A 19,933-nucleotide genomic window follows, 5' to 3' on the forward strand; every position below is an offset into this window, starting at 1 on the left:
GTATATCTAAACAATACATTTATTATATGCTGGCGTGTATTGTTGTAGTAGGTTGATTGATAAAAAAAAAAAAAAACTCTGAAGTCCTTGGATTAGGACTCGAAGAATGAACATCACTTTTAAAATAAAAGAAACACGACAATGTACTTTTAAAATATCTTAAAAGGAGTAATTTTGAATTTCAGTTATGATGAGTTCGAGCAGTAAACTTGTCTTAGAAAATGCACTGCTCATTAATACTGACACGAATTATGTAATTGCTGAAAAGAAAAAGAATGAAATCTTTAAGTTCTACGTCCCACGATTATGCCAAAGGAGATGGTGATGATGAGAGATATGGTAGAATGAAGACAGTGGAATGAAACGGGAGAACCCCGAGAAAACCCACGAGCACGGTGTTTGTTCACCACAACGTCCACACGGCGCAAGCTGGGATCGAACCAGGGACTCCAAGCACCGGAGGTGAACGCTCTAGCACTGAGCCACTGTGTCCCCCAATTGCTGAAAAGAGGATGCTAGTACGTTTTAACGCGTATGTGAACTAATCATTGTTTGATTACATATGCATTCATTTAAACATATAATATATTTTCCTTGCTGATAAATAATTGTGTATTCTTCTAATATCAGCAAGCCGAACACCAAAGTAGAGTGTATATTTGTCAGGGTTTGATGTTCTTTCTAAAATATTACATGCATACAGTATATCAATAACAAAAGTACATAGCATACGTTCTTAAGACTGACTTTATTGTGAAAGCTCTTCTGGTATACAATATATTATTCTTTTGCCATCAGAACTAATCTCTCTTCTACCAATGCCAGGGGGAAAACAACGTAAAGCTCACATGGCGGAACATTTATGTACACGAATTAAAGCCTTGCTTACCACTTTGACACATTATGAGTTTGGACACTAGACTGGTTCGAATAGCATAGCAGCGGATAGTTTAGCAGAGAATCAAACTGAAAAGAGACATATATGTCATGGTCCCTTCACGCTAGAAATTAATATTTAACTATGAGATGGCTTCAAATCCATACAAAATCTTATGAAAAAGTAGACCACTCGCTAATATGCTATTCACTAGAGTACAAAGAAACAGTTTCATCTTGGAGAAATGTCATTGCATGTAAAATTAAGCAGAAACAACAAGAAAACAGATTTACAGTTGAATCTTTTTTTTTCCCATCCATTGAAGTTTTCTGGCTCACTGTTGATACTGGAAGAGTAAGTAATCTAACCTACTACTTGCAAACAAGTTAAAGTTCTTTCACAAAGAAGAAAATGCGTTTTAAAGAATTTAAGAGTTGAAAATTTATGTTTAGAAGTGGAAGTTGACAAACTGGACATTCATGACATAACAATTCCATGTTAAATGACATTAAAAAGCACTCACATAAAAATGAAGAGGAAAGGTAGAAGTTAACATGTATGTCACTTACAGAAGTGTAACTATAATTGAAAACAATTCGGAATGTAAATAAGAAAACACTGTGTATTACTTCTGCCACATGCAGATCAGTACATAACTTACGTCTTGTCTTTCTGAAATCTCAGTTTGATTGAATATCTACACAATGACATTGGGTTCAATGAAGAATTCGAGTTTCTTTTCTTTTCTTTTTTTGTGAAAGTGTGACTTAAAACACTTAAGAGTTCTATGTGCACAATGTGAAGTTAGAAATAAAGTTCAATTTCCACTCAACCTCAAATATCATACTCACAATCACACTCACAAACACTCTCACTCACACTCATCCTTTCTCTCTTTGTCTCACTCATAACACTCACTAATACACTACAGTACTCTCACTCATGTCCCTTGAGAATATAAGTTACTTCTTTATATCTAGAACTATCGATCTACCTTTAACGTTAACATAACCGGGGCCCTGTGATTGATATGTACGTTTTTCAGTTTTAGTGTTTTTTTTTTTTCAACGCCAATGACATTTCTTTCTTGGAAAGATTGGCAAGGCATTGACAAGATACTCAACATGACAGTGAATGAAGTTCAGAGTTTCCCAATTCCTCTACACTGCATTATTTTATTAAAGAAAATAATAATCATTTTTTTCTTCAAAATGGATCTTGAGGGCTCAGATTCAAGATTAACCATTTTGCAAAGAGTACATTATATTGAACGAAACCAAACAGAATATCGTGATCACTTAAAATTCCTTCACCAATTATGACAAGAAGGCCTGATACTAGTTTATTTTGCGAACTTCCTGAACCTCACTCAGAAATTATATATACAAGACAATTTACACAACAATAATTATGTCCAAGTGACATTCTTTCTCCTTATGATACGATTAGCACCATTGATGCGAATTGTTAATTGAAGCTACGCAACAGATAATTTTCACGATTGCTTCACAAGAGGGCAACACTTTCAATACTCTCCTGGTCACCACGACTTTCTGACTCTTGCGCTGGAGTGGCTCTGGATGGAGTGTTCGGCTGGATCGGATGGAGTTTCACAGCTTCCGTTGAGTCACCCCCTGCAACACAAAGTTTACAATTAATTACATAATTGTTGAATACTCTTATACAAGGCACAACATAAAAGAATGAAGGTCTCGAAATTGAAGTTGTAACTAAGTGGGATTTCACAAATTATAATTTATTTTCGAATTGAACTATAACCCTAAGGTTTTACACACAATGTTTATGTATAAAATATACCGCTCCTAATTATTCTAAAATTACTTCTTCCAATCCAAGAGATTTCTCCACTAAGAATATTCAAAAAGTTGCAATAAAGACTGCGAATTCTCTCATCCGCGGGAATCAATTGTTGCATCACAAGACGTTTGTATAGATGGAAGTTAGGTCCATATGAAATATCCTCTCCTCGGAGAGGTTAAACATTCCAAGGGCACTAGCATGCGTTATTGTAGATTGCCATGTTCTTTGCAGAACAGAGCGACTCACACGTTCAATATTCTCTGGAGTTCAAAAGGTCCGCGGTTTTCCTGAAGGCCTCTTCATTACGATTCAAGCTGTTTCTCGAAACTGCCTAACTCACAACACAATGATTTTGGCTTGGAACATGTGATGTTGATTTTTGCAGGATTGCCGCAAAATGCATGCTGAGTAAGAATCCCTGACGCATATTTTTCTAGATTATTTCTCGGTGTTCTGCTGGCCAACGCTGCATGGCGACTGAAATGTTATGGCAAGCATGTTGTAGTGCCATGGTCAGCCTCAACAATCATATGTGCAGCAATGATCTTAAGAAAATAAAGGGAAGGAGAAAGGAGAAGCTTTTAGTTAGGACAGTCGTGAATACGGCTCTCAGACAAGGAAAACATATCTGAAAAATGTATTTGTAGTATGTTTCATAAAGTAATTGTTGTAAGCAGAATGCTTTGAATAATAGTTAAATTGGGAGATCTAAAAAAAAACTATGTGTGAAATAATCAGTCTGATCACCCAATTTCAATTTGAAAACTGTCAGACTTTCGTGCCGAATCTGTATTACACATAAACACTATTTGCTTAGACTGTAAAATATAAAGGAAGTGCGGTTATAGTGGACCCGGCCAGGTAAAGTGGACCCCCTGATTTTTTTTTCTCGGGAATAAATATGGACAGCGAATTGCTAATACTGTCAGAAGGTGTCACTCTTGTCCCCAGTCATCTACGCAAACTTTCAGTAAGGAGACCATTGAAGTCGAGTCAGGAGATATTAATATATATGTGAAGAAGATTCTAACATTTTTCAAAGCTATGTTTGCTTACGGTTTTCTTCTTATAATCTGTACATGCAGGATTATATAAGCAATGTTGTATCACGAATGAAATGTCACGGTATGTTACATTAACTTGGTGTGACCTTAAAATGAATACCGTGTAATTTATTCAAGAAACATGTAGCATCCCTGATGGCGGCTAACGTGGACCCGAATATGGCGGCTAAACTGGAGTAGAGTCCACTTTGCTCGATCTTTTCAGTAGAGTGTTTTATTATTTGTGTTACTATTTATTACACGAATAACGTAATATTTATGAAGTTATTATCAGTGATGCGTATGGATTCTGATGCCATATGTCAATCTTCCACGTCATCGAACTCCGGATTTCGAGATCCTCCTTCCCAAGTCTTTCTACCACCACCACCATGTCTTTCATCTGCAACACGTGGTGGACGTGTCAGAGCTACGAGGTCTGCATGTGTTATTACGCCCAGCCCTTTCAGACAACAAATTTTAGCAGCATCAACTAAACTTTTAAAATAATTTCGTCGTTTAAATTTTGGACATGGTTCAGACGCGACGAAAGAAGCAAACACTTGTTCCACTCATGCGAATGATGATCAACTTGAGAGTAATGATGCCTCTTGCGTTCTTTGTGGTATAAAATTTAGTGAAGATTGTGGTGGTGAAAACTGGGTCCAGTGCGTACAGTGTTTTGAGTGGTGGCATGAAACATGCACTGGATTAGATGTTGTTGAGCGTTATTTTTGTGATTTGTGTAAAGAGTAGATAACATATTGCTCAGCTCGGGATAGCTAAGTAGTACTCAAATAATTTTGAATTGTTAATTGTTTTGACATGAAAGTGAATGAAGAGCACGTAGTACATTTTTATTTTAATTATTGTTCGACTATTTTTATTACTTATGTATTTGTGATCCGGGGGTCTATTTTATCTGACCATTTTGAAAACGGGCAAAACTAGCCATTTTTTATTTAACAAGAAATAACTGAAAACATAATACAACCTAAGTGAAATTGTTGTGTTCAAACATTGTTCAAATAAACAAAGAATTGTTTTCTTCTAATAGTATTCAATTCATGTGTATATTGACAAATTTCTGTTTAAAACTAAAAATGGGGGTCCAGATTACCCGCACTTCCTCTACGCTTCAAATAAATACTTAATGTGGGTGGATAATCTGTCTAACCCTAGCAGTACAGACAATAGCCCCTATTGGTAAACTTTAGGCTAGAGAACATCCAACGTTGGGCCCACGTTGTAACCGACTATTTCGTCCAACATCTGCCAACCAACGTCCCCATTAACCTCCCAATCAATTAATCAATTCGCCAATTAACTCAATTGCCAAGTAACTCCTACGAAAGAAGTAATCTTGCAATTGGGAGTGTGAGATCGAACCTGCTGGATAGAAGACGACATATATGTTGGTTGGTCAACGCACTTTGAACCTTTTCCGTCACAGTGATTACCCCATTAAACCACATTTTAGAATGTTTTCTCTCTGCTTTCAGTGTTTTACGCTCGTTACACACTTAAACCAAATTGCAACACTGACTAATGTTTCCATTTGATGACCATAAATGTAACTAACTTTTGACTAGATCAATAACAGAAATTATGTACACTCGTTTCCAAAATTATTGTTGCAAGTCTATAATAGGAATATAACTTGATAACGAATTCGCCTGGTATTTCTTATAATGTTAGTATGTGTATAATCGGCAAACACATGTATGTGGCAAATTTCATGTCAAAAGAGCAGTAAATGAGAACAATAAAACGAAAATAAAACTTTCTTGTCCATTTAGCAACATTTTGTTTTACTCATTCTAATTTTCGTATTTATAATTATTTTCCTATGAAATTTACCACAAATATGCATTACCCGATTATACACATAGCATTAGTATTAAAAGTACCCTGCAAAATCATTATCAAATTATATTCTTACAAGAAGAAACAATAGCAACAATTAAAAGTGATATTTCCTATGTATCATCTTAATTATGTATATACCATTCTTTCTTCGGTATAATTAATTTATGTATGACCCTCAAAGTGTTATACTACGTAAAAACAACACATTTTCCAACATCATATTAGCAATTACCAATATCTACCTTGACCACTATTACGTTTACCCTGTTTGCTGCTAGAGAATGGAAGAATTAAGCATGTTAAGTGAGCTATTTCAACATAATAACAAATATTTCAACTTATACTCTGTTTCCTAACATTTTCTACCTTTAGCATCATAATAAAAATATATGCTCTGACTACGACGAAGATATAGCGTGGATTATGAAACCAATCAGACCTATAAAGCATTGTGAAGTGCATTTGTTTCATTCCTTGGTAGCCTGGTAGTGTTAGAAGCTATGCTAAGCTTGGACACATCGAGAAGTTTCAGATTCTATTTAATAAGTGGTACAAGGAGAAACTATTTTTTCCGCAATATTGTCAAATAATAAGGGGATAATATTGCATTAGAAATGAATTATTGAGATTTTTTTTTTTGGCTACTGCCACTAGCAGATAGATCTAGACTTCTGTTAATTGACACCTGACAAATATTAGTCGACACTTAACACCTAAGTCACACATCATTTAATATGGGAAACTGTTTCTATAACAGCCACAAAATTCTGAAATTATTTGCCATTAACTGATGCAGTAGCACTTAAAACCAGAACAAACAGAATCTGACAATCTACATCGGGAATATCAGTAAGGAGGTCGAACGAAATAGCCACATTTAAATATTTTTCACGTTTTACAAATTATGGATTTATTACTGCACTATCATCTTTGTATTTCTGTCTAATTAGCCAAGGAAAAGTGGTTTGCTGGTTTGAATTTACTTACTATTAGCAAAACTATTATCTAGAAAACCTGGAATAAACTTGTTCATACTTCATACACAAATGTTTTAGTTCTAACTCTGGAATGATTTATGATCCGAATTAGAAAAAAAAAAAAAAAAAAAAAGATACCATATTTCATTGTTCACGTATTTTAAACGAGCTTAAAATTTCCTTATGAATTCTCTGTTTGTGTGTGTATCTGTCATTTGCGATTTTTTTTTCAATTTTGAGCTGCCCATTCGAAAAAAAATCTCAAACTATCTGAGAAAGTGATGGAATTTTTCGCGTCACTCTTACCGTTCCCGAGATACTAACCAAAACATTACCGATATCCGGAGATTTAAGGAGCCATATCTCGGAGCCGTAAGTTTTGCCAGTGACCACCACTTAGTATTGGTACCAACATGTTTACCTTCCTCTTCTACATTGATCAACGTCAATATAATCTATCTATGACTTAACGTTCCCAAAATATTGGCAAAAAAATAGTTCCGATTTCGGGAAATTTAAGGAGCCATAGAGAGATTATATTGGTGTTGACCAATACCTAAGAAGATGGCAAACATTTTGGTACCAAATAGTTATCGGTGGCCACTAGCTAATTGGCCACCGTTTCTCATTATTGGCCGACATTCCCGAATTTCGAATTTCGGGAGTTTTAAGGAACCGTATCTCTTTAGCCGTATATCAACGAGATATGATATTTTGCGAGAAAGAGAAGGCGCAGATAAAAATATTTACTTTTACATGTAGGAACAATCAGAGTTATCTTTCCTGCTCCATCTCTCCATTCTTTTCAAATTCGTTCTGCCAATGCTCTTGGATAATTCTCAACTGGTTTGTATTGATTTGTAAATTATGCTTATGCAACGTTCTTTGAAACAGAAAAGTCTGGATTAGTATTACTTATTTAATCGTATCTTCTCATAGATCTTAAATATTAATCATTACCATTTAGTTCTTTACGAACTTCGGTTTAGCGTATAGCTTACATATATTATCTAATGATAACCGTCTCACGATTCCCATAAACGCATTCTTGGGTACTTTATTTATTTATTTCTGGAACGAACATGTGCAACCCTTTCCTGCTATTTCCCAACAACAAAAGTTGTGAGAAATGTACCAACTTACATGGTTTGCCGTATTGACAAGAGGGGTACTGAAGCGCATCAAAGTGACCTACAACGGTTTGGAAAGCCAGTTTTATTTGCACATGTTCCTAAAATTTCTTAAGGTCGTAACTGGCTCTTCGTGGTGTTTGAGTTTCTTCTTTCATAACGAAGTGAAAGTTCTTATTGCTGCAGTCAGTGAAATGGCAGTAGTCTCAGCAACTCACAGGAGGAAATGGGAGAGATTACTGTACGACGAAACATGAGATCGGACCGTTAGCTTTGTGATTTACAATCTCCAGAGTTGTCTGGAAGACATTACGAGCGGAGGTTAGAAACGCTCTTCTTGCCTCGAATTTGAAATAAATTGCAAAGCTTCCGACTCATTTCTGAGATGCACTATACTCTCTTCATTAAATGATAAACGCAAAACCTGTGTGGTACCAGTGGCGGATCCATAAGTGGGTTGCGTGCATCCCTAAAGCGAATATATCACTATTTGTGTTTTGCGTTATTTCAATGAGACAACACCAGCAAGTTTTTTGTTTTTTTTTCTCAATATATTGGAAAAGTGTTACCTAATCTTTCTTATGTCGTGGATCCGTTGTAGAGACTGGTAAAGCTAAACGGCCAGTCATGACTTGTTTAAAATATATTTCACATCTAAACTACGATGTTACTACTTAGGCCTAATGTTAAGAATTCAAGATTAACCTATATGATTGGTGATTCAACTTTGAATCTTGGTTAGTAACTTCGTTATTTATTATCATATGTTGGTATTCTATGCTTTTTAAGGTTGGAACCTAGTTAATGTATATTACAAATATATATGGTGTGAGCAATATTACAAGATAAAATTTAATAACAATAAAATGTCCAGTAAAGTTCTCTTCAATTTCCCGCGCTCCCAGGTTTCCGGAGATTGGAAAACACTGTATTAGACCAACAATCAGATCTCACAAGGGAAGGTCCCTCTAAATGTCGCTGAAATCTGATTGCCACATAACACATCTCATAGAGCATCTTGAGAAAAGAAAATTATCAAAATTTAAGTTGCTAAGGACCAGAAGGATATGACCTTAGATAGTTCAATATTTGCATATCCATATATATATATATATATATATATATATATATATATATATATATATATATATATATATATAAAGGAATTATGTACGTTTAAGGTAAATATCTTGAAAATCATTAAAACAACCAAAAATGTGCGCAATATAATGAGAACAAAATGCCATATCGGGAAACTACAAACAGTGTTGACATAGATGAAGAAGTGTTGCCAATTCAACATAAAATCATTTTTTTTTAAATAGCACCATATACAAATGTGTGCAGATTTAAAATGCATTATTATCAGTAAACAAAACAGTGAAGTGCTGCACCTTATTAGAGCTACGTGTGCTAAAAATGTGCAATGAAGAAGTCTGATACACATTGGGAAGTGGGACTTTCCCTTGTCAGTATATCGTTAGTACAAATCAGCAAATATTCCATGTGTCACAATGGTAACGGTTTGTATCACCTGCGGATAAACTTGAAAATGTAAAAGTTGAAATCCATGCATGTAAAGTCAACATAGTGGGTTTGGGTGAAGTATGATGGTCAGAAACGTGTGCAATAGTGTTATTACCTAATATTCAATTCGGGTGGCTTTAAAGCCGAAAATCATGTCACAATAGCAATGATGAACGAAACAGCCGAAAGCGTTTCCAAAGTGGAATGACAACTTGATCTTTGTAAATTGAAGTCCAAATCCAGTAGATAATGTGATAATACAAGTGTATAGGTCAACAACGACTATGAGAACAATCGAGTAGATGTAATACAAGACGACATTAGTGACATATTGCATCAAGAAGGAAGAGTTAAGATCAACTCCATATTAATGGAATACTTCAATAGCGTAGTATATCGCGGCGAAGGGAAAATACAATGTGTCTCCAGCATTAAAAAAAGAAAAAAAAAAAAAAACAGGAGGACAATCGAGGACAAAAATACATATTGCACTCTGTTACGTGCGGAAATTTTATCCACACTTTAAAAAAAAAAAAAAAATCTTGGAGTGTATTGTCTGACGAGTATGCAACCCGATATAAAGATGTAATTTTTTTTAGCGCCTCTGGCGGAAAGTGGTGAATTACGTATCTACGACGGTGCTTGAAGAGGATGGCTTAGCCATTCGATTGCTACTGTGCAAGTGGGCACTATCTGTTCTGCTATATTCAACTGTGTATAAGGTTATTATATATATATATTACGGGTTTTCAGAATTAGTGAATTTTACCGTTTATTCCTAAAAAAGAAATCTATATTCGGATATTTCTAAAGTATTGGTATCTAATTTCTGAATAGTGTTATTTCGGTTTGGTGATATTGTGTGGATGAAAAGTTCTGTACTGTGACACCCACTTACTTAAATCGGGAGTGAATGGAATAAGATATCACTTTTGTAAATGGGTGAGTTGTTATACTAATTTGTTATATTATCTGATTTAAGGTATTACATTAATTAGGGCTAAATATATTTTATATCTATTTGAATTATAGAACGGTGTGTTATTAAAACAATTTTGAATATATTTTTTTTTAAAGAAAATTAATGAAATGGAATTATGGTAAGGGTAGATGTTGCTACTCTATTAGACTCCTTAAATATATTTACAGTAAAAACAGTTTCATCCAGTATAAAAATATATATATATATATATATATATATCAGGATATAAATTTACATATGTAGAAACTACTATTCTTGTTCAAATCCATTGAAAGTAGATATTGCTTGATTGAATTATTGTTATAAAGTTTTCAATTCACATATATAACCTTTTATTTCAATATCCTAATAGCATCTTTTTGATTATTTATATCATGGTTTTTTGTTTTGCTAAGCTGAAATACGCAGAAATCCTATAGATGGGAATTATTATAGAAAATATAGTTAACATTTGCACTAGGAGTATCTCGCCTAATTTCCCTCATTTAACAATTATTATTGTAGGGCATGTTTCCCTTTATAGATATTTGTCCTGGTCATTAACGGCCGGTGGCCCACGACGGAGCCATACCTAAGGCACGTTACAAACAGTAGCAATCGAATCTTCAATAATAATAATAATAATAAAAAAATTGTTGAAATTAGTTACGGTACATGCCTTACATACTTGATAGGTTTAAAGTGCTGGAGTAAAATCTGTTTTCTTGAGACTATAGGAGGGAACGTGCAACATAATACATGTATATACATTTGTTTGTTCGTTACTTGGTACGTTTGTTGTTAGTTGTTAAATATATCAGCATTCTTTTTGAAAAAAAAAAGTTTGAATTTTGTATGGTTAGAAGGCTGTATGGTAATACCGGATTGCTTGTATGAAACAAATGCTTGTAAATGTGCAGTCGCTATTAGGCAGAAATATTTTTCTGGTGGGAATATTTTTGTATATTATAGCATTAACTTTTATTTTTTCATTATTCATAAATATGGAAAATCCTGCGGGAAGGCCTGGTCAGCTAGTATTAAATGGGTTTGTAGGAGGAGAAAGGGGAGTATTTATTCCGCCTAATGTAGGTCAAGGTTGGGATTTGTCGTATTTGGAAGGGGAAGCCGAATCAAGTAGGCAACATTTATCGTCGTTCACTGCTGATAATGTAACTGACCTGTCTTCAACAGGTGTGTGTTCTGACCTTGCTGATAGCAGCGGAATGTTGAGGGACGAGTTGGAACCTTTGTGTGTGTCGGCAACAAGTAGTCGTAGCTCCCTGAATCCGTTTATTGACCTTGATCAATCAGCTGAGGAGATGATTGCGAAAGAAAAGAAAAGCACAAATCCATTTTGCGATAAAAATAAAGTTGAAATTATGCGCAATGAACCTCAGAACGTACGTTTACTGAATAGTTTTGTGCCTTTTAATTTTAATATGGAGAAATTAACGGTAATGCTTCTTGTAATTTGTTTAATGAACACGTACGTAGAATTCCTGTAGTAGATGGATCAGATGATGTAAAACTTTTTCAATTTATGAGTGTAGTCTATGGTATTATTAAATTGAAATTATTTCCAGTAGAAACCGTTCTAATTGCTGCGTTAGGAAAAGCGCAAGGTAGATTAAATCAAGAATTAATTTCCTTATATGAAATGACTATCGAATGGTCACAAATTACAAGTCATTTGTTTCAAAAATACATGACACCATTAGGTAAGCGAGCCATTATAAATAGATATATTAAGGTTATGCAAAAACCAGAAGAGAATTTATTAGATTATGTAAACAAAATAATAGACTCATATATTGTTTGTTATGGATCCCTAAATTATGGGAATAGTAAAGAAGTTATACAAATTATTATGGAAGGAATGAATCCCCACTTAAAACATGACATATATAAGTATCGTTACCCAACGTCATTAGATGAGTTGTTGAGTGAATTAAATCAATATGACTTACATCAAAGGAATTTGGAGGTATACAGTGCATTAACCAAGGTTTCAAGTAGAGGAGGTGAAGAGCGTAAACAGGTTTCCTGTTATTTTTGTGGTGGACTGCACCGAGTAGCCAATTGTTCTGCTAATAAACAATACTTGCTGAATAAAAAGTTGTTGAAAGTGAACATGGGGATGACTATGGAAAGACGCTTTGCAGGGAATAGTGACCGGTCAGGGGCTCTGAATCAGGAACTTGGGTCCGGTGTTCAATCTTCTAATGGTGCGGGCGTTTCAAATTCTTTCAATAATCAGTTTATGAATAGTGATAGGAGGAATAAGAGACGCTTTGCATCTAAGAGTGATCGGCAGCAGTATACGCTTCCTATGGAGAGGTCCGAACTTCGAATCCCGGTAGATAATATTGAACATGGACACCCTAATGTGAGTGATGGTGTTTATAGTGAAGTTTCTCAAATTAACAACGTAAAAACAAAGCATTATGCATCTAGACCAGTGAGTAATTTAATGCATAGTGGTAATTTTAAAGGGAATCGAGTTTCAGTGTCTCGGAATGGTGTAGAAAATGCGAACTTAAACATTTTTAGTTCGTCACCTGCTAATAATGAAAGTAGTAAGAACTTTAGTACTTTGAGACAAGTTCATGGAGAGGGAGGAACAATGCCCCGAAAATTTGTTGATAAAAATACAGTGAATATTAAAAGAAAGGATGGAACAATAGAAAATAATACTTCAAGAAAACTAATTGCAGCTTTTGTCGATGCTTTTGTGCTAGGAACTCGTAGGCGAGGGGGACTAGACACTTGTTCTTCAGCTTCACTTATTGATAAACAAAACTTTGATAGGTGGAATCAAAACTTAAAATATCCTGTGCAAGTGTTTAATGAAAAGTTTACAGGAGTAGGGATAGATAAACAGAAGTTAACTCTAGAACAATGTGTGAGGATTCCCATTAAATTAAAGAATCGAGTGTATCGATTAAAGTTTTTTTTGGTGGAAAATCTTGAACCAGTTTTTATTATGGGAATTAATGAACTTAAGCAGTTAAAGGCAAAGATCGATTTAGTGACCAACAAGTTAATCCTTCCTTTAGAGAACTCTGTGGTTTCTTTGAACTTTTCATTAAGGGACCCCCCACCTGATTTACGTGAAGATACTTGTGCTGTTGAATTGTTTTGCAGAGAACCATCCCAAATTTCAACAAAATTATTTTTGAGGGAGGAATCTTCGAGTGAGTTACCTCCAAACGTTGGTCGGGAGTCACACGTTAGGGAATTCACTCAGGAACCGACCAGGGGACAGTCCAGTGTTGCCAGCTCAGTGGAGACCAATGGTTTTTCCAATACCAGTTTCAATAAGCAGTCTGTCGAGAATCCATGTCAATTGAGAGTGGATCCGGAAGTCTTGGAGGAATATCCGGAATTACAAGGGTATGTGAATGAGTTACTTGATAAATTTCCTAATGTATTTTCACCCAATGTAGGAAAAATTAAGGATTTTAATTATAAAATTCTCTTAAATGATTACACTCCTATTCGTAAGAAAGCATATCCCATGTCACGAGCATCTCAAAGAGAACTCGATAAAATTATTGATGAGATGTTAAAATCTGATTTAATTCAACCTAGTAATAGTGAATATGCTTTTCCCTGTTTTCTTGTTAATAATAACGATGGATCTAAACGTATGGTCGTAAACTATTCTGCTTTGAATCGGCATCTTTGTTTAAATACACAGTTTACACCTCGGATTGAGGATATTTTAGCTGAATTATCAGATGCTAAAATCTATACCCATCTTGATATAAGAAAAGCATATTTAACAATACCATTGACGGAGGATTGTCGTCATTTGACGGCATTTCTTACGCATAGGGGTTTGTTTGAATTTAAGGTACTTCCATTTGGATTAGCTGCCGGAAGTCATGTGTTATCAAAAATACTAACTGAATTGTTATATCCGTTAAAAGATGAAGGTGTAGAGTGGTATATGGACGATCTAATTTGTAAAAGTAAAGATATAGAGAGTCATAAGGTTCTGTTAGAAAAAGTTTTAAAAAGGTTACAGGATAAAGGACTTACTTTATCAATTAAGAAGTGTACATTTTTTTCACGTAAAATTTCATATCTGGGTTTTATTATAGAAGATGGAAAAATGAAAATGGACCCATCTAGACTTGAGATTATTAAAAGATTGCCCGCTCCAAAGAATAAAAAGGGTTTGATATCTTTAGTTTCATTTTTACAATATTATGCAAAGTTTGTTCCACAATTTCATGAGGTTATGGAACCAATAGAAAGATTAAGGGCGGCTTCTGCAGTATTTAGGTGGGGACCAGAACAACAAAAGGCTTTAGATAATATAAAAGAAATATTTGCAAATTATGTTGTATTAAAATTGCCTGATTTGAATAAAAAGTTTGTAATTAACAGTGATGCAACATTAAGAAGTTTGGGAGGGGTGATCCAACAATATGATGATGATAATAACTTAGTTCCAGTGGGTTTTTATAGTAGGCGTCTAAAGAAATACGACTTCAATAAGCCTATATATTTGTTAGAAATGTTAGCGGCCATTGAAACCATGGAACGTTATAGAACTTATTTGCATAAACCTTTTGAGCTAAGAATGGATCACGCCGGTTTAGTGTATGCCTTAAGGAATATGAAAAGAGTGAAAAGATATGGATCGTTATTATACCGTCTCTTTTCCTTTAATTTTGAAGTAAAATCAATTTCTACTAATATGAATGTCTCTGCAGATTTTATTTCGAGATTGTACGACATTAGTAACTTTGAGGAAATAGAGATAGAACCTTCACATGCGGATAAAGTAACAAATTATTTTTTGATTAATCTGTGGAATATGCCTTATGTAAATATGTCTATACGAGATCATCAGTTAAATGATCCTGAATTAAATAAGATTGTAAGGGATTTAAAAGCAAAAAGGGTGATTGAGGGATATAAGTTGATTAATAATATATTGTGTCGTAAAACTAAAGCTATTAGAAATCCGTATAAAATTTGTTTACCTAAAACATTAGCTCCAAGTATAATTGAGTTCTTCCACGCGAGTATTTTACCCGGATCTCATGCTGGAATAAGTAAAACTATTGGGAAGATCTGTGCGCGCTTTACGTGGCCCGAGATGCAAAAGGAAATTAGGGAATATGTTTCTGCTTGTAACGAATGTCAGTTAAATAAAAGTAATAATGTAAAACCTGCAGGAAAGTTGATTTCTCAGTATGAGAAGATAGTAAATGGATGTTGGCAAATTGACCTAATAGGCCCAATGGTAGAAAGTAAATCAGGACGTTATTGTCTGATAGTCGTAGATTCAATTTTAAAAAGAGTCTTTCTTGAACCAATAAAATTCCTTTCTAGTCAAAGTATTATCAATAAACTTTATAAATTAATGTGTAGAAATGGTTTTGTGTTTTCAATAGGTCATGACAATCACTCGGTGTTTACATCAGCTAAGTTTAAAGATTTTCTCTATGCAAATGGAATTAGGGACATAAGTATATCACCATATCACGCGGCGTCGAATCCGAGTGAAAGATACGTGTCTACGATAAAAAATTCTTTGAGAATATATTTTGGACAAAAACAAACCTCTTGGGATAAAGGAATCTGGGAAATTGAGTATTCAGTAAATTGTGCTATTCACGAAGAAACAAAATGTAGTCCTATGGACTTAATTTTTAATTATGATGTATGTAATCCGTTGGATGTTAAATGGCAAATAAAAGCTTCAGATTTAAATACTCGTGAACCGGAGTTATGGTCAAAGGCTCTTCAGAACATGAGCAATGCGTGGAAACGTAAAAAGAAATTATATGATAGAAGGCGTGTTGATCATAATTATAATATCGGGGATAAAATTTTGATTAAAACTCAGTTTCTTTCCTCTTTGAGTGATAAGAGAACTAAATCTTTGTGTCCAAAATGGAGTGGCCCTTATTCCATAGAACGTTTCTTGGGTGGAAACACTGTTCAAATTAGAAATACAGAAAATCCTAGAGATATTAGAAAGTGTCATGTGAGTCAGACAAAGATATTTAGGGAAAGGAGAAACATTGTAAAATAATCATAAATTCGATACCTCTCATACTATTAGATAGGTGATATAGAGAATCTGTGATATTAAGAAATATTTATGGTCCAGCTTTAAAATTAAAAATATATATATGTGGATATATTTAATTTTTAATGTGTTATTAATACTTGTTTTTGTTAGTTTTCCAGATCTGGATGTGTTGTATAATTGTCATGGTTTTGTTAATTGTCCAATGTAATGGTAATTCTCGGAAAATTTTATGGAAGATATATCAAGATGCCCAATTCATGTAGCGAGCAAGAATGGATGTAAGATGAGTACTAAGATAAAATTGTAATATTTTATTGTTATTATTATGAATTATGGATAGTAATATTAAATTAATACAATTTGATGAACTCACCTTTGATAATATAATATATATATAATTAAAATGGTTATTGATATTAAACCTGAGAAAATGTCATATTTTGAAATTTGTGTATTTTATGAATAGGATAACGACTGATGACTTTTCTTTAACTAACGTGAGTGGTTGTAACTATAGTAATGTGTGAAGAGCGTTTGTATTTTGGGGGATTTTTTTTTCTTTAGTTTGGTTTTGTTTAGTTCGAGTGAATGAGTTTGGCGAGAATGAGTTAGTTAGAAATAAATAGATGTAGATAGAGGTGGTAAATTACTAACAGCGACTGACAAGGACTAACGATAAATTAAATTCTATTCATAATTAAGAAAATAAGGATAATTACATGTTGCAAAATTTCTTATAAAAAGTTGTGCCAACTTTTTATCGCTGAGTGGGCGATGTGTGTTACGTGCGGAAATTTTATCCACACTTTAAAAAAAAAAAAAAAAATCTTGGAGTGTATTGTCTGACGAGTATGCAACCCGATATAAAGATGTAATTTTTTTTAGCGCCTCTGGCGGAAAGTGGTGAATTACGTATCTACGACGGTGCTTGAAGAGGATGGCTTAGCCATTCGATTGCTACTGTGCAAGTGGGCACTATCTGTTCTGCTATATTCAACTGTGTATAAGGTTATTATATATATATATTACGGGTTTTCAGAATTAGTGAATTTTACCGTTTATTCCTAAAAAAGAAATCTATATTCGGATATTTCTAAAGTATTGGTATCTAATTTCTGAATAGTGTTATTTCGGTTTGGTGATATTGTGTGGATGAAAAGTTCTGTACTGTGACACCCACTTACTTAAATCGGGAGTGAATGGAATAAGATATCACTTTTGTAAATGGGTGAGTTGTTATACTAATTTGTTATATTATCTGATTTAAGGTATTACATTAATTAGGACTAAATATATTTTATATCTATTTGAATTATAGAACGGTGTGTTATTAAAACAATTTTGAATATATTTTTTTTTTAAAGAAAATTAATGAAATGGAATTATGGTAAGGGTAGATGTTGCTACTCTATTAGACTCCTTAAATATATTTACAGTAAAAACAGTTTCATCCAGTATAAAAATATATATATATATATATCAGGATATAAATTTACATATGTAGAAACTACTATTCTTGTTCAAATCCATTGAAAGTAGATATTGCTTGATTGAATTATTGTTATAAAGTTTTCAATTCACATATATAACCTTTTATTTCAATATCCTAATAGCATCTTTTTGATTATTTATATCATGGTTTTTTGTTTTGCTAAGCTGAAATACGCAGAAATCCTATAGATGGGAATTATTATAGAAAATATAGTTAACATTTGCACTAGGAGTATCTCGCCTAATTTCCCTCATTTAACAATTATTATTGTAGGGCATGTTTCCCTTTATAGATATTTGTCCTGGTCATTAACGGCCGGTGGCCCACGACGGAGCCATACCTAAGGCACGTTACAACTCTTAATGTTTTACTAAAATGTAGGTACCCCTTATCAATGGAGAAAACATGGTGTGGATATTTAAAATTGGTACACCCATAGTTAAGAACAGCCAACATTGTGTTCCCCAAAATATGACTTAAATGCTATAACTATTAATTAGTTTGATTGATTTGTTTTAAGTCCTAGAAGAGTCTTTGAATCGTATCCGTGATCGAAAATGCAAGTCAGTCACTAGCATCAATAAATATACCGGTATATGTTTAGTATGTACAACATGAAATGTTTCACATTTGGTGAGGGTGTAGGTGGTGTCAGGATCCGAATGTATTGCTGATTCTATCTGGTAAATCTGACGTAAATGGAAGATTAGCCGATTCGCTGTTATGTGTAATAACGCCCTTTAAAATATATATATGTGAATACTGCATGATAATATTGGAACAAGTCACACATTTAAATTTACTGTTCTCCATCAATGACAATGATTATTCATATTAGCATGTGAATTAGAGTTTGTTCAGATTCGCTTGACTTTTCTCATACACCGTACAGTCAGTGCCACAAGTGTTTGTTCACCTAGTCGTCCGTTTCTGAAATCCGTCGTAATATGTTAATCCGTTTTGATTATATACGCTAAAAGTTTCCTTCACTTGAGAGGTATTGAAGAAAGACACTGTAGATATGAAATCCACTTCTGCTACGACAGTGCAATGCACATAATGTAAAACACACAGGGGAGACGCGTTTATTTATCTTGAATATGTTAAAGATTTTCTACTCCCTGTATATGTGTGTTTTGCGCACATGCATAGGGTGTATAACAACATTTGGCAAACGTTAAAAATTTATTATGTGAACAATTCCTTATATATCATGAATCAAAATAAGTTAACAATGTCATATTTTAAAGTAATGGAATACAACAGAGCAAAATTAAGAAAACTGATTTGGGTTCTCGATAAACAGATTAGTTCAAAGGAAACTAGTCATATAAAACAAATTAAATTTATAGATTTAGAAACATTCAAACATAATATTGTGTAATGAAGGAAATAACACTTAACTACAAACTTACCTTTATTTATGACTTAGGGAGGGAATACAAAAAAGCTTTCTTATTTTTAGGAAATTTTGCTTTGTTCGTTGAGTGCAACATCAAAGCTACCACCACATAAAGTGGTTATCGGCCATCATTTTCCACATGATCACCAAACCGCTAGAGCTGACCAAAACTTTTCTATACAGGTGGATATTGATCAGGGTCTTTTAGTCGAGAGGCGAAGCACCCACAACATATTTTCCTTGTATGTCCAACAAGATACGTTTTTCACTTTAAGTGAAATTGCATTTATAACATGTAATATACGGTATATGTAAGGTAAAAAGCTGAGAGGGCTTTTAAAAATAGACATAGAATCTGACCGAAGGAAACACTCATCATTAGTAGTGTGTGTTACAGCTTTCGGCAGTATGTCGTTGTCTTTATCATATACTTATTCATCAAGTGTCATGAAGGAAATGGAATATAGCCAAAACTGTAAACAGCAAATCTTCCTATTTGTCAGAATTCAATTTTAAGTTATGCATATTTCCAAAACCAGAGTAAAAAAAGATTCGATCCACGGTCCCAAGTGAGTGCAACTTCATATATTATAGGTTACACACAGTGTATGATCATTGAGACAGACCGAACGTCTATAAACATAATATGCAGCAAGTGTCAAAACATCATATCATTGTATCAGGTGTCTTTCTCCAGCTTCAATGCAGATATGACCTGCACACACTTTTGCAGTATGCTGTAACAGAGGTAGCGCGTTCCAGAGTGAGAATTGCCG

At 33.9% G+C, this 19,933-nt stretch overlaps 1 protein-coding gene across 1 annotated transcript in view; it reads right to left on the bottom strand.

Annotated features, from left to right (window-relative positions):
* Positions 1 to 1,914: 1,914 nt before the first annotated feature.
* mGluR (metabotropic Glutamate Receptor) overlaps positions 1,915 to 19,933 on the bottom strand; it is a 1,220,665-nt gene continuing 1,202,646 nt past the window's right edge. Inside the window, exon 11 of the mRNA XM_081761481.1 lies at positions 1,915 to 2,511. Within this exon, the coding sequence (XP_081617607.1) occupies positions 2,384 to 2,511 (128 nt within the window). The 3' untranslated portion in view covers positions 1,915 to 2,383. The remainder of the gene's footprint in view (positions 2,512 to 19,933) is intronic.

The sequence above is a fragment of the Thermobia domestica genome, chromosome 6 (assembly GCF_964235325.1).
Source record: "Thermobia domestica chromosome 6, izTheDome1.hap1.1, whole genome shotgun sequence".
Taxonomy (NCBI): domain Eukaryota; kingdom Metazoa; phylum Arthropoda; class Insecta; order Zygentoma; family Lepismatidae; genus Thermobia; species Thermobia domestica.